This window comes from Otolemur garnettii, unplaced genomic scaffold, assembly GCF_000181295.1.
Source record: "Otolemur garnettii isolate 467f Iridium unplaced genomic scaffold, OtoGar3 scaffold00252, whole genome shotgun sequence".
NCBI classification, from domain to species: Eukaryota; Metazoa; Chordata; class Mammalia; order Primates; family Galagidae; genus Otolemur; species Otolemur garnettii.
This window is the reverse complement of record NW_003852647.1, coordinates 509,969-526,019: the sequence shown is the minus strand read 5'-3', so window position 1 is coordinate 526,019 and position 16,051 is coordinate 509,969. Positions and strand designations below refer to the sequence as shown.

General features: G+C 37.2%; 1 protein-coding gene across 1 annotated transcript; it reads left to right on the top strand.

Annotated features, from left to right (window-relative positions):
* Nucleotides 1-1,497: 1,497 nt before the first annotated feature.
* Nucleotides 1,498-8,818, top strand: MMGT1 (membrane magnesium transporter 1). Its single transcript, XM_012813249.2, has 4 exons — nucleotides 1,498-1,870; nucleotides 4,151-4,203; nucleotides 6,736-6,839; nucleotides 8,371-8,818. Exons 1-4 carry the CDS (start codon nucleotides 1,792-1,794, stop codon nucleotides 8,528-8,530), a joined length of 396 nt encoding a protein of 131 aa, XP_012668703.1. The 5' UTR covers nucleotides 1,498-1,791; the 3' UTR covers nucleotides 8,531-8,818.
* The last annotated feature ends 7,233 nt before the right edge of the window (nucleotides 8,819-16,051 follow it).

Here is a 16,051-nt window from a genome sequence, read left to right as displayed (position 1 = left end):
AGAAATTGGAGAGGGTCCACAGACAAATAATGACCAGGACCAAAAAGTATGGAAAATAGGATTCAAGACAAAAAAAAAAAAAAAACAGTTAAGGAAATATGATGAATCTTGGATGTTTTCTTTGATTTCTTTTTTCTTCAGCTTTGAGAAAGCTCAAGTGTACCAGAAAATGTTTATAATCTAAAATGTTATAAAAATTTAAGACTCCATACAAGTGCACAAGGAATTTTTAACCAAATTCAAAATAATGAAAGGACTCTCTGTAGATACCCTTTCAAACAGGGATACATCCCTCCCACTTCTTTTCCATAATTTATACATTTTTTCACTCAACAAACATTTATTGAATGCCTACCATGTGACAGTTAACAAAGTTCTGGGCACAGAGAAATCTCTGTCCTCTCAGAGCTTACATTCCAGTGGGGGAAGAGAGACAGCAATCAATAACACAACAAATATGAAAGGCAAATTATATAGTATGTTAGAAGGTGATATAAAAAATAGAGCAGGATAAGGGAATTGGGAATGGGAATATTGCAAAATTTAAAGGGGTGGTCAGGATAGCAGGTATCTTTGAACAACTGCGGCTGAGCGAATTAATGCAGCTAAAACGTAAACTTCTGATAAGATTAATAGGAAAGAATGTGATCACACTTTGCATTCACTTTGTGATATGCAGTTTACAAAGCTTTGCCACTCAACCAGAGGGCACTGGAGGAACGTTGGCCATATTAAGTCTAAAGCACCACAGGTCGACTCACGGGGAAAGAAACGTCTAGCATGTAGTCAGAAACGCAGATCTGGAGAAATATTTAAGATAAAAATTTGGAATCACTGTAATCTCTGCGGCTGAAGCGGTGGAAATGAATGGGTGAACTGACCAGAGGACAGCAGAGTAAAAAGAGGTCAAGGAGAGAACCTCAGTATTGAGTGTCTTCATTTTAGGTGATGAAGACAAAGAAAAACGAAGAAAGGAGAGTACATTTTATCCTGATCAAAGACAGAGAAGCTGAGATGCCTTGTTAGCATACTTTTATTCCCTCCCTTTCATTTCTTCCTTGATGTTAGCTGGCACTCTTCATGACAAAACACTCCCGCCGCGCTACAACCCTTTTGACCCGAAGCTTTCTCTAAGACATTTTGAAGGTTAAGGAGGAAGGTTTACTGAGCACCTCCCGAGTGCTAAGAGTTTAGGCTCCAAATAGAGGATTGTTATGATACGTCTGCCTCCTCTCTCTAATTCCCTTGCCTTTTTCCGCAGTGCCAGTTCCCAGAGGGCTGAAGTACGGAAGAGGGCTACAGAAAACGAATGGCACAAGCTTGAAAGAAAACCCAAACCAACCAATCAACCAACCACTACTGAGTCAGCCTAAACCCAGCACCCACCGTCTTTCCCAACCGCCTCCAGCCCCGCCCCCGGCCGCACCCTATCATCTCCGCAGGCCTCGCCCCCTTCTCCTACGGCCTGCGCTCATTTGCTGGCGCCCTGCGTCCTCGCTTCCCCATTGCTCCCGCTTTTGCCTTCTTCATTTACGTTATCCGCCCCTCCCAGAGAGGCCACTTGGCGGAGGCTCGAAGGTTTTAGAGGACCTTTTCCGTGTCGCTCTCCGCTTCTTCCCGGCATTCCTGTTTCCGCTTTCTCTCGGCCGTCTGGTTTCCACCGCCGCGACTATTCGCGCTCCGGACTACGCTGACGTCATCTTTCCGCGCCGCGCGGACACCGGGCGGTGGAAGAAGGAGCCGCTCCGCCGCCCTTCGCTTTTTTTGTTGGTTTGCAGCTCCTTCGGAATCATGGCGCCATCTCTGTGGAAGGGGCTGGTGGGCGTTGGCCTCTTTGCCCTAGCCCACGCCGCCTTTTCTGCTGCTCAGCGTAAGTGTCTGGGAGACGTGGACCGCTCCCATTTGGGTCCCTAGGGGCGCTGTGTGGGCGCACACTGAAAGGACTGTCGGACCCAGTGTCCGAGGAGCAGTCATTTGAGACCTTACAGTTTGTGATGACTAAGAAAAGTAGTGCACAGGTCTCCGGTGTAAGGTTTGGTTTTGATTTGTGGAGAGTGGGACACTTGGGATTGCAGGAAGAATGGAAGGAGGTGTCCGAGAGAGGGTTCAAACTGGAAGTCTATACAGTAATCCAGGACAAGTGATGTCAGATCCAGCGTAGTATAGATCAGGCAAAATATGGGATGGAGGTCTCCGAATCCTCCTGGTCCCACGACAACTAGGTGGACAGCATCTTGGGCTGGCCAGGCAGAGACTGAGAAGTTAAGTAATGGGAGGCACTCTGGTATAGGGGAAAGAGCCCTGCACTGGGAGTCCAAAGAGCTAGTTGTTAAGAACTTGCTTTACCGCTAAATCTGTGTGACCTTGGGAAAATATTTGTGCTACACTGCGTTGTTAAATTCAGTCTTGGGTCATTGAAATTGCACTGTGGTTAGGAGCTAGAGGTACATTGATACCCTGAAGGAGTTCAAAGTCTAGTGGAGAAACAAGTGGATCAAGAAATAATGACTATTCTTTCCTCTTACCTTGGGAAATAAAAAAGAAATAATCACAATAAGATGAGACAGATGCAGTGCCGAAAGTAGGTAAGGATGTATGGAAGCTGGGACAGTCATTTTGTGTGGGAGCTGGGAGATTAAGGAAAGTATTCCAGAGTTGCTCAAAGTGTGGGCAACAGACCAGCATCATGGGCATCATCTGGGAGCTTGTCGGAACATACTCAGGCCCCACCCCAGATCTATTAACTCAGAATCTACAGTTTGATGAAATCCCCAGGTGATTTCTATGCATGTTGATTTGAGAAGCGCTATCCTGGAGATCAGGTTATATCAGAGCACTCTGTTATGTCATTTCCTACAGTGAGCTTCAGTTGTGAAATTATAGACTCAGAACAAGGAAGAGATCATTGAAGTCCAATTCCTTCGTTTTTCCAGATGAGGAAATACCTGGTTAAAGGTAGTGTCAGTCAGATTAGTGTTCATGCAAACAAGAAAGCTAGATGAGAATTGAATGGATAGTAGGAGGTTAGTCAAAATCTATTTTTGGTATTGGTAGCATTTTTCTTTTACACCTGTCCTTATGAAAAACTTGTAATTTAAAAATTCAGAAATGTGTCTAAACACATTCTCTTTAAGAAAGAGTCAATATGCGTTCACTCAAAACAATTCGGTGCTTAGTACAAAGTACATTATTAAATAGGGATTGTTCTGGGTTTATCACTGCATTTATAATGCTCATGTTGGGAAGACACTAATGTTTACCTTTAAGACTAATTGTGTTGTGTCAGATTGTAACAGATAGCACACCAGGGTGCTGTGGCATGCTTTGCTGTAGAGGACTTTGTTATAGCAGCTTGTCAATCATGTACTGGCTGACTCATTTAATTCTCATATTACACTCATTTAGCTGTTGTGGAAACTAGGGCAATGAAAAAACAGATACTGTTTCTTTTCTTCTCTCCTCTCCCTCCCACATTTTAAACTCTTAAATTAAGATACATGTTACAATCACTGAAAGTGTCTTAAGTTGAATGAGATTACCGAAAGTTTCTGTAACTTGAAAAGGTGGTACTGTGACCTAGGCTTATTAGCTTCTAAATCATGATCTTTTTCCTTTACTCCTTGCTGCCTCCTGAGGTTGAGGAAGCAGCAGAAATATAATTAAATAGTAGAGGCAGAAATTGATGTTCTGGAATTCCTATTCCACCTCCCCCTGCCCAGCATATTTTCTCAGGAGAAACATTTCCATACCAGAATCACTTTGTCCATACCGTGTGATGGTGGTGCTATAGCAGAGGTGAGATTTTCTATAGACTTATTAACTTAAAAATTATGATTTATTTGACCAGGTTGTGAAAGACAGTTTATTTCGGAGGTTTATATTTTTTCCATAATAATGAAAGAAAATTTTTTTTTAGGTATTTCTACCTCATATTCATCTATTACCCATTTTATAAGGAGACAAAGCAAGTCATGATAAAAATAAGATAGTTCATTAAGGCTGACAGCCTTAGAAGATAGTTTTTGAGGAATCTGGTATTAGAATTACTTTATGTAGCATATGTCAGCCACTTTGGTATATTGATTTGCTTGCATTTTAAGAAAGAAAAAATGGGCTACAATTTCCTTAATGGTATGCTTCTGGTTTATAGATCGTTCTTATATGCGATTAACAGAAAAGGAAGATGAATCACTGCCAATAGATGTAAGTTGGTCATTTATATTCTATTAAAATATATTGTTAAAATTAGCCACATAGCTTATGATAATTTTTTCATTGGTCGTTATTCTTCTAAAATTTCCCAGACATTAAATAGCATATGTTCCCCCATTTTCATCATTCATTGTAAATCCCAAGGATTTGAAAACCTTAAAAGATTTCTCTGGTTTCTAGAACTATAGTTGAAATAGTCTTTCTAGAAATTGTTCTATCTGTAGCATGAGAATGTTTTAAAAAGTTGATTATTTGACTTTTTAAAAATTTATTTATTTTTTCTTGCTCTGTCACCCAGGCTGGAGTGCAGAGGTGTGATTATGTAGTTCACTGTAACCTCAAATTCCTGGGCTCAAGCTATCCTTCTACCTCATCCTCCCAAGTTGCTAGGATTATAGACATGTACTACCATGCCTGGCTAATTAAAAAAGAAAGAGAGATGGCTCCTTACTATGTTGCCCAGGCTGGTCTCAAACTCCTGGCCTCAAGTGATCCTCCTGCCTCCCAAAGTGCTGGGGTTACCATGAGCCACATCACCCAGACTGCCTTATTAAGAAAAGTTTCTTTTGATATAAAGTTTAAAAACAAGCAAAGCTAACAATATTGTTTAGGGACAAATAGGCAATAAAACTAAAGAAAAACAGTAAAGTGTTTTTATCTTTACTGAATTTGAAATGACAAAAATAGTAAGTTCTTTGTAACAGAATCAAACAGTAAGTATAAAAATTAAAACTGCTACTACATAATTAAAAAACAAAAATAAAACTAACCCTATCTTCAACAATTCCATTTTTATTCCTGTCATTTTGGAGTATACCAGCAGATCACTCTTCTTCCTATGCATAAACATTATCTTTATGTACATATGTATATAGAGTTTAACCTAATCAAAACACAATTTTTTTCTTTAGAAAGTTCATGCGTATATATATAGAGAGTTTTGTCATTAGCTTTTTAATTAACAATTTATCTTGAACATATTTTCATGACAGCTTATATAGATTGACTACATTCTTGTTAAAAGTGCCTATGATTGCATCATATGAACTAAGTCTTTTGTTACACTGGTGGTGGGAATGTAAACTGGTTCTACATATGACATTTGGCTTTAGACAGAATAATAGCTTGTGGTTAATTTTGACTGTAGTTGTCTATAATTAAGGATATGGGGCTATTAACTCCTCCTAACACCTTTGCTTTGCTGTGAATATACACATATAGTCATTTATATCTGTTTTAAATAATTTTTTCTGCTTACAAATTGGAAAATACACAAAAGCACAAGAAAATATGTCTGTAATTCCATATTTAATATCAAATGTTTGATGTTTTTGCTTGCTTAACCTCTTTGGAAAGCAGTTTGAAATTACCTGATAAAGTTGAACATATGCATTCTCTACACTCAGCATTTCTGCTCGTGTGCACCAGGAGACATACACAAGGATGTTCATGTTGATATCATAAAAGTAACAAACAGAAAACAACCCACATCCAGCAAGGGTGGATTGGATAAATTGTAGTCGTTTCATAATAATGAAATACAAAACACAACGAAAAAGAACAGACTACAACTACATCTACAGCAGGGATGGATCTAACATAATGTTGAATGAGGAAAGCTAGACAAAAGACATTTGAGCCCATTTTAAAATAGTTCAAAATGGGCAAAAGTAATAACATTTTTCAGAGATTCATACATAGCAGAATTAATGCACAATTTGGGGCAGTAGTTAAAGGATATAATCAGAGGGACACGTGGGACTTGAAAGGTGCTAGGAATGTTTTGTTTCTTAAGCTGGGTGGTGGGAAGGTGACCTTTTTATTGATTTTCTTTACATGGTACACATGGGCTTTATGTACTCTATGTAATAATACCTTAAAAATTCTTAGTTGCTCTTTTAAGTGGGTAATATTTGATATTTGAGTTTTGAGTGGCTTAGTCCCATTCAGTCCTCAGTGATTTTGCTTATTCAAACATGTCACTGAGTTCACTTACTAAAGTATCAGAAGTATTAACATGTCACTGAGTTCACTTACTAAAGTATCAGAAGTATTTTTGCAGCCAAGCCACAGAATTTACAGAAGATTTTATTGTATCTGAGTCCAAATCATTTCAAGTGAGAATTCACTCCCTGATGAGTAGCCCTGAAAGGACTACCTGTTAGAGGCTATAAAGAAGTGGAGAGTGGGCGGCACCTGTGGCTCAGTGAGTAGGGTGCTGGCCCCATATACCGAGGGTGGTGGGTTCAAGCCCAGCCCCAGCCAAACTGCAACAACAAAATGCCCGGGCGTTTTGGCAGGTGCCTATAGTCCCAGCTTCTTGGGAGGCTGAGGCAAGAGAATCACCTAGGCCCAGGAGTTGGAGGTTGCTGTGAGCTGTGTGATGCCACAGCACTCTACTGAGGGTGATAAAGTGAGACTCTGTCTCTAAAAAAAAAAAAAAAAAAAAGAAGTGCAGAGGATATTGTAAATGTTTCTAATAACATTTGTGTGTTATCTAGTAATTCATCTTTATACTCACAGATAGTTCTTCAGACACTTCTGGCCTTTGCAGTTACCTGTTATGGTATAGTTCATATTGCAGGGGAGTTTAAAGACATGGATGCCACTTCAGAACTAAAAAATAAGTAAGTCTTTCCCTTTTCATAGGCATTGAATATCATAGGGGTTTGCTTTATTCATGTAATTTAAAATATATGATTTCTGATATATAAAATGGTTTTGTTTTTTACATTTTGATTATGTAATTTGTATGAACAATGATGTAAAAACCTTGAGGTCATGTTTGATATGATAGGAGAAATGGGAGTTGATTGCCAGATTATTGGCATTAGAGTATGATATTACTTCATGGTACCTACTAGTTGGCTGGTTGGATAAATGGACAAAGGGATGGAAATAGATAATATAGAAAGACAATCTCTCGGAGATTTTAACCAAGCTCCCTACTTCCTCCTTCCCCTACTTCCTTCCCTTCTCCCTTTCTGCTTTTCCTCTCTCCTGCTTTTCTCTCTTTTTATCCTCTTGTCCTAGCTTAGTCTTTGGAATAATAAGGGGTTTTCTGTTTCCTCTCTCACTTGAGCCTACTCTGTGATATAAACTCTACTCTCAGGCCCCTTTCTACCCTGGATTCAAAGTATATGTGTTACTCTGCTTTCATTTTTTTCCACCTATACTTTTACTAAAGCCATTTTCATGAGTTTTTGTTTGCTTTTTCCCCCACATTTTTACTTTCCTAAAACTTAGCTTTGTCAATTCCCTCTCTGGACTTTACCTATCTAAAAGTGATATCCGTTTACATTATTTTCGTAGGAGTCACAGTAAACATTTATGTGTTAAAGGAAACTTATTTTACCCTTTTAGTTTGTTATTAACATTTTAAATAGTCACTTGTCAGCCCTCCTATTTTGTGTGGGGGTATGCTTGGATGTTTAGGTGGACTGACTTTGAGTTTTTATCAAAGGAAGAATTCGTCTATTCTTTCCAGAAAAATAATACTTAAAAACAAACATTAAAGGCCATACACTGAAGTATATATACTCGCTGGAAAGGAGGAAAGGATATTCCACTATCACCACTGCTTTTACAAAGAGTCTATCAAGAATCACCAGCAAGCGGCCAGGAAAGAAAGAAGCCAAGCAGAATGGCACTAAGTAGGTGGTAGCAAAATACATGAGTTTGGACAATAGCAGGGCTAGAGTGCCAAAAATAATTTTTCATTATACTTAAAAGATTCTTGTAAAACATATCTGTGAAACTATTATATGGTTTGAATTAGTGAGGGCCAAATGAGAATAGTCAAAGTTGTAATCTATGTGCTGGGTTTTTAAAAGACTGTTTTGGCATGGGTTACTGTTAGAGTGACAGAAGTGGTTAAAGTTGAAGTAGTATTTGTGTTATTATTCATAAGCATCCTGGAAGGAATGGCTGAATAAAAAAGAAATTTGAGGTTTTTATGCTGCTTTTACAAGTTTCTTATTTTCTTTATGTAGGAAAAAACAAGATATAGTATGTTTATCATTTACAGTCTGATTTCATAGATTTATACTTGTTAAAAATATCACTGATAGCAAATTCATAATTCATTAGAAAGCTTGTTTATTTTGAGATAGGCTTTTATAAAAGTTTACCTAAAATTGGTGCTTTTTTTCTTTTAAGGACATTTGATACATTAAGGAATCACCCATCCTTTTATGTATTTAATCATCGTGGTCGAGTACTGTTCCGGCCTTCAGATACATCAAATTCTTCAAACCAAGATGCATTGTCCTCTAACACATCATTGAAGTTACGCAAACTCGAATCACTGCGTCGTTAAGATTTTTACAAATTATAATAATAGGACAGGACACAGAGCTGGAATATTGGAATTTGGGGTATAAAGCACTCCCCCCATCAGTATTTATACTGATTTTTCAGACCTAATTAAAAAAACTATGGCACTTATTTATATACAGTTAATCAAATAATGAGTTTACATTATCCATGAAATGAATTTTTGGTATATCACATAGAGAATTTTTTTTCATTTAAATCAAATTTATGTCTTTTGTAAAACCCACTGTTTTGAGCACATTTTCTTAGAAAATGTTGGTTTTTGTGATTATTTATTTTCTTAGATTTCTTTCCTTTTGCACTACAGTTTTTGGAATTCTTTATACTATGTGACTACTGCGTTTTGCAGCATGAATTGTAGCAAAATGGTCTTTACTTCTCAACATATGAATTTCCCTAATGAGAACAAAATGATGATTTATCAGTTTTCCTTGTATCTCCCTAAAAAGTGGCTCTGCTTCAGCAGATACTTGCCAGCTTTTAATTTATCCATAACTTCTCACCCTACCCCACTCCTATATAAATTCTAACATCAGCTGTCTTGTTTCAGTACTTCTGAGGTTCTGTATAGTGAGCGATTTTGTGTCAGAAATTCTTGGTCATAACAAATATACTTAACAAGCTCAACTTGATGTAAAGCTACATGTATTCTCTTTAGCTATAAAAATTTTCCCTAACTGATTATGTAGTATAAAAATAGTGGGAGATAAACCAAAAAGACCATTTGTGATTTCATTATCCTGTCTATGTAAAAGAATAATAATCACTGAGAAGAACTGATTACTTGTCTGTCATTAACTAGTATAACTTATTCAGAGTCTCTATTTCTTTCATAATGAACTAGTGTTCATGAAAATAAGGAAACTTCTCATTAATCTAACGACAGACTTCAAAGGAACTGGGCCAAATATGTTCTAAATATTTGGAACTAAATGATATTTTTTACTTTTTAGGAAATTAAGGTCATTTAGGAAATTGGTAATACTTATTTGTAGCAGGCTAAATTTCCCATCTTCACTTTATGTTACCGAAGGTGAAGATGAGGATACAAAGATGAATTTTTTTGGAAACGGTAATTTTACTCTTAGGAAATTTTGGCTAGCTCTTTGAGTTAGGAAGCTGCAGGAAACTCAGCATTTCTTTGTAGAGAACATTGCTCTTGTTGAATTGTACAGGTATAAAAACATTGCTTTTGTCAAATTGTATAGGTGTAAAGGGAATAACTGTACACCGATTAAAAAGGAAATGTGCTTTAGGCAAGAGTCATAAAATGGCCTTATACCCGTACTTAATGGCACTTAATGGCACGTGTTAGAGATGAACCTCAGCTCTTCTATGCTGCCTGGTAACACGTAGCCCCAAAGCACAAGATTGTTTTGTCATTGGGTTTTTACTGTTGTTTTAGTTTAATTTTGTTTTGCCAACACAGTCTGTCTGTGGAACACTGAGTATGGTCTCTAATGAGAACAAAATTAGAAATCTGATAACTTAAAATGACTTAGGAATGAATTAAACATGTGAAATCAGGGTTAAAATGATGACAATGAAAATACATGTAAGGAACCAGCTCCTCCCATCAGGCTTGTCTACCATTTCCTCAGGTATGACTTGATTGGAGAGAGCCTCTTGTTTGCTGTTGGAGAGGTTGTTTTCCTTTCCTCATATGTTTTTGTAACAATGTTATGGAGCTGTAATTCATATAGCTTATGATTCATGCAATTAAAGGGTACGATTCAGTGGTTTTTAGAAGTTGTGCAACCATGACCACAATTTTAGAACATTTTATTACCCAGAAAAGAAGCCCCTTAACCCTTAGCAGTCACCTCTACTTCCTCCCAGTGGGCTCCAGCCCCTGGGAACCACTAATCTATTATAGTTATCTCTGTAGGTTTGCCTATTGTAGTCACTTCAGATAAACAGAATAGAATGTGGAGTGACAGACTTTTCTTCCTATCTTGAGAATGCTATTGCTGTGAAAGGAAGTTGTTGGGAAAATCAATAGACTTGAGGGAGAGCTAGATACCTAACAGGTTTCTCAGTTTATCGTATGCTGAATAATTTCTCCTCAAAGCCAAACAGTCATGGTGTACTGCTCCTTAGAACATTTTGGCTAAGCCAGATGTGGTGGCTTGAACCTGTAATCCTAGCTATTCAGGAGGTTGAGGTGGGAGGATTGCTTGAGGCCAGGAGCGTGAGACCTGCCTGGGCAACATAGCAAGACTCCATCTCTAAAAAACAAACAAAAATAGGCTAATCCTGCCTGGTCAGGAAAGAAAGTTCTGCTAAAAATGATGCCAAATAATTTGGCAAGTAATTGACATGGTAGTTGTCAAGTGTGTCTACCTTTGCTACCTGTATATCAGGTGAACTCAGTGTTTTTAAATTGACTTCAGTGAATTTCTGCTATTTTTTTCAAGTATGTATCATAGGACTAAAAGTGATTTGGGTGTATATAGTCTGATTGTAGCACTGCTCAATGTATTAAGTACAGAATTTTATTTGCAGTACTATGAAAGTCTATTACTGCCTAAGGTAGTTAAAAAATATAAGTGATGTGAGCTAGTTAACACTGCAGTTGACTATGATTTCAGTGACATTCAGAAGTGTTTACGAATTGGAGCTCTCTAAAATATGGGAGAATTCACTTTTAACCAAGGAACTTCTAGCCAAATAGGGTGGGCTAATAGCCCAGCTGCAGAAAACACAGATCGGTGAATTATCGGTACTATTATGCTCTGTACCTCCCCAATGAGTGTTTCCTAAGCATTGTGGCTTTTTTTCTCTGAGTGGCATGACAGCATCTTCCTGGTTGTATGTGGCCTGTTTCCATGATGTATTGACTAGTGTTGTTTGTTGTGAACATTGATGCCTGTAACACAAAGCTAAACACGTTTTTTTTGGAAATGTTTCTTCTCTAAATGACCTTGCTCTGTCCAATAAATAAATGATTGTCTCACCCTGTTTTTGGTAGTGAGGTTTTTTTTTGTTTGTTTACTTGTTTGCTTGTTTGTTTTGGGGACTTTTAACCTCATTTCTTCTGCTTCTCTGTCCCCAGAAAAATGTAAGCGCTAATTTTATGACTATTTTTTCCACCGTGATACTGTTTTTCTAAATTCAATGGATACTTTATATTAAACTGTATATGTGAACTGCAGTTTGATGTTTTATAGTCAAAATAGAATGTATAATCTTGTTTATATTTACAAATCATCAAATGCCCTTTGGGGTGTAAGAATTGGTTTTTGAGCAGCAATGCCTAATCATCCCATCACAAATTTGTTACAGAGCCAAACTGCCATTACAAAATGTCACTTTATACTTAACAGGAAATCATTATTATTTACTCATCAGGAGGCAAATACAAAATTTAATGAAAATCCAAGGGGAAATTCTAGTTTGCAGAACTTGGCACTTAACTACAGTATTTTGAAAAATAACACCAGTATTCAAATTTACCTAGGAATATCTCAAAATAATCTGCTAATCAAGTGTTCTTAAGAAGTGGGAGAGAAGAAAGATAATACAGTCGAACCTTCATCTTCATGATACCACCTCCCTACATTGACCACCTCCTAGGCTGACCTAATTTTCATAGACTGGACATGTACCACGTGTCTTTATCAGTAAAGCAGGCCTAGTTTCTTATGTTGACCACTTCTTTATGTTGACCAGTTTGTTACAGTGCCTTGGGTGGTCAGCTCACAGAGGTTCTACTCTATGTGCACATGGCAAAAATATCAGATGGCACAGAAGGGCATATAAGTAAAACTTGCCCTTACCTCATAATACTAATACTTCTCTCCAAAGGTAAACCAGCTTCAAGTATATGTTTTTTATAGGAAACAAATGTTTTGTTTGCCAGCAAATACATTAAAAGAATTTGGTGGTGCCTGTCATTCAGTGGGTAGGGCTCTAGCCACATGCACTGAGGCTGGCAGGTTTGAACCCGGCCTGGGCCTGCTAAACAATGACAACTGCCACAAAAAAAAATTAAATTTTACAGAAATGGAATCAGACTATATACATTCTTCTATACCTTGCTTTTTTTTTGCTGCCTATTTTATAAGCTCTTTCTGAATCACATGTAGAAATGCTTTCTTTTTGATGACTATAGTATTTTAATGTTTGAACAGCAATTTAATTTGAACAGTATTTTAATTTAATTTGAACAGTATTTACATTGATAGGCTTCTAGGTTTCCAATTTATTTTTATTAAATCATAGCTATGTACATTAATGCGGTCATGGGGTGCAATGTGCTGGTTTTATATATAATTTGAAATATTTTCATCAAACTGGTTAACATAGCCTTCATGGCATTTTCTTAGTTATTGTATTAAGACATTAATATTCTACATTCAGTAAGTTTCACATGTATCCTTGTAAGATGCACCGTAGGTATGGTATTTTCAAAGGGTATTTTTTATTTTCAGTTCTATAGTTACTGCTGAATTGTCCTCCAGAAATCTTTACCCAGTATACTTTAACATATAAAAATGATTATTTATAAGAATCATGCCAATATTGGGTACCAAGCTTTTGAAGTGTGATCATCTGAAAGTGAATGGATGGTATTTTGTGACTAGTGAAAGTCTAAATACATTTTAATGAAGGAAGTGGAACACATTTTCATGTTTAGGAGTTACTGATATTTTCTGTGAACTACATGGTCATGTCACATTTTCTATTAGATGACTTGGTTTTTATTGATTTGTACACACCTTTTGTAAGCTAAGAAAATTGGCCTATTGTCATATGTTGAATATTTTCCTGAAATTTATTTATGTAGTTAAAATTATCAGTCTTTATGGCTTCTGGCACTTTGCCTTGCTTAGAAAGGTCTTTGGATTTAAGAATAAATTTAATGTATTTTCTCAGTACTTTTAAGGTTTTTTTTTTTTTAACCTCTAAATCTTTGATTCATTTGGAGTTTGTTTCAGGGGTGTGTAACTTGTAGCTTGTGGGCCACATGTGGATTATGTGAACTCTTCATTGTTTGTCTGTGGTAGGGGATATAATGAAAATTATGCACAGACCTTTTTGTTTGCTCATCAGCTTTTGTTAGTGTTTGTGTATTTAATGTGCAGCTCAAGACAACTCTTCTTTTTCCAATGTGGTGAAGATAAGACAAAAGGTTGGACACCCCTGGTAGATAGTAGGAATGAGGTAAGAATTTTTCATATTTCTCCCTCAATAAATTTATCCCATTTATTGACTTTTTCCCACACTGACTGGGAAAACCATGCTCACTCGTACCTTGAATTTCCACACATATATTCAGATCTGTTTGGGACTCTTCTGGATATTGCAAGAAATACCAGTATTTTAATTATTTTAAGTGGTTATGCATTTTCATATTTGGCATTGCTAGTCCATACTTCATTCTTTGTCAGGATTTGTTCTTTATTCTTTTTTTTTTTTTTTTTTTTTGAGACAGAGTTTCACTATGTTGCCCTCAGTAGAGTGCCGTGGCATCACAGCTCCCAGCAACCTCCAATTCTTGGTCTTAAGCAATTCTCTTGCCTCAGCTTCCCAGGTAACTGGGACTATAGGCACCCGCCACAACGCCCAGTTATTTTTCTGTTGCAGTTGTCATTGTTTTGCTAGCCCGGGCTGGGTTCAAACCTGCCAGCCTTGGCGTATGTGGCCTGCGCTGTAACAACTGTGCTACAGGTGCCGAGCTTCTTTAGTTACTCTTGAATGTACTTTAGTATTATTTTTCCAGATGTACTTTAGTATTATTTCTGTCCAAATTTCAAGTCATACTGGTATTTTCCCTGAAATATTATTTTGAAAACTATCAAACCTACAGAACATGTGACAGAACAGTATAATGGACACCAGTATCCTTTTCATTTAGGTTCGCCATTCCTAACATTTTGCCATTGTTGCTTTGGGTCTCTCCAAATGTGCTTTTTGCCTTCCTGAATCATGTGAGGTAAGTTGAAGACTTCATCATTGCCCTTCATGATGTCATCAGCACAGCCCTAAATATGTCCTTGTGCCTCTACTACAAGAGTGAGGACATTCTTCCATTCAACCACAATTCCATTATCACAAACAAAAAGATCAGCTATCCAATATTTCATATTCAATCTCCATGTGTCCCCCCAAATAGCCTTTATAGCTGATCCCTCATGCTTCACAAATTACATTGATTAGTGTGTCTCTCTAGTCCCTTTTCAGCACCCTTTTTTAAAATGATATTTTCTCAGTTTTGTCTTGTAGAACTTTCAGATTTATAGAAAATTAGGGAAGGTACAGTACAGAGTTCCTGCATAGCCCACACTTAGTATTCCCCGTTATTAACATGCTACCATAAGACTCTTGATACAATGAATGAACCTATATTAATATATTATTATTAACTGAAGTCTATATATACTTTATTTATATTTCCTTGGGTTTTGTCTAACATCCTTTTTGTGTTCCAGGATGCCTTAGTCGTTGTGTCTTGCTTGACTCCTCTTGGCTGAGAATTTCTTAGACTTCTCTTGTTTTTGATGATCTTGACAGTTTTCAGGAGTACTAGTCAGGTATTGTATAGAATGTTTCTCTACTGAGATTTGTCCGAAGTTTTCTCCATTATTACACTGGGTTATATATGTTTTGGGAGGAAGACCCTGAGGTAGAGTGCTATTCTCACCATATCGCAACTAGAACACATTTATTATCCCTGTTGATGTTAATATTTTTTTCTTTTTTTTTTGAGACAGAGTCTCACTTTGTTGCCCCCGGTAGAGTGGCATGGCATCACGGCTCACAGCAACTTCAAACTCTTGGGCTCAAGTGATTCTCTTGTCTCAGCCTCCTGAGTAGTTGGGACTACAGGCACCCACCACAATGCCCGGCTATGATGTTAATCTTGGCTGAGGTAGGTTGTCAGGTTTCTCTACTGTAAAGTTATTCTTTTTTCCCATTTTCATACTGTACTCTTTGGAAGGAAGTCACTATGTGCAGCTCACTTAGGGAGTGAGGAATTGTGCCCTATCTCCTTGAGGACAGAGTATCAACATAACTTATTTGGAATTCTGCATGGGAGATGGTAGATATGTATCTTCTCCCCTACTTATTAATTTATATAATCGTTTATTCAGATGAGTTGGGGCTCATGGATATTTTATACTTTGAGCAATCATTTAATACTATGTTTTATTGTTGAAATTATTCTAGTTTCAGATATTGAGAACTCTTTCAGTGGGCTCCTGTGTCTGTTTGACATACTCTCATAACTGGGGTTTTGTTTTTGTTTTTTTTTGGAGCACTTCCTTACTTTCTGGTACTACAAGATGTTCCAAGGCTCATATTGTCTGTTTCCTTCCCCCAGCCCTAGAATCAGCCATTTCTGCAAGGAGCCTTGTTCCTTTTGTTGAAGAATAGTGTTATAAACCAATATCTGGCCACTAAGTTTGCTCTTTGCTATTGGAGTTTGTTGCCTCTAAATCCTTTTAGCAGACATAGAAAAGAAATATATGTGTACACATTAACTTCTGTATTTATATAT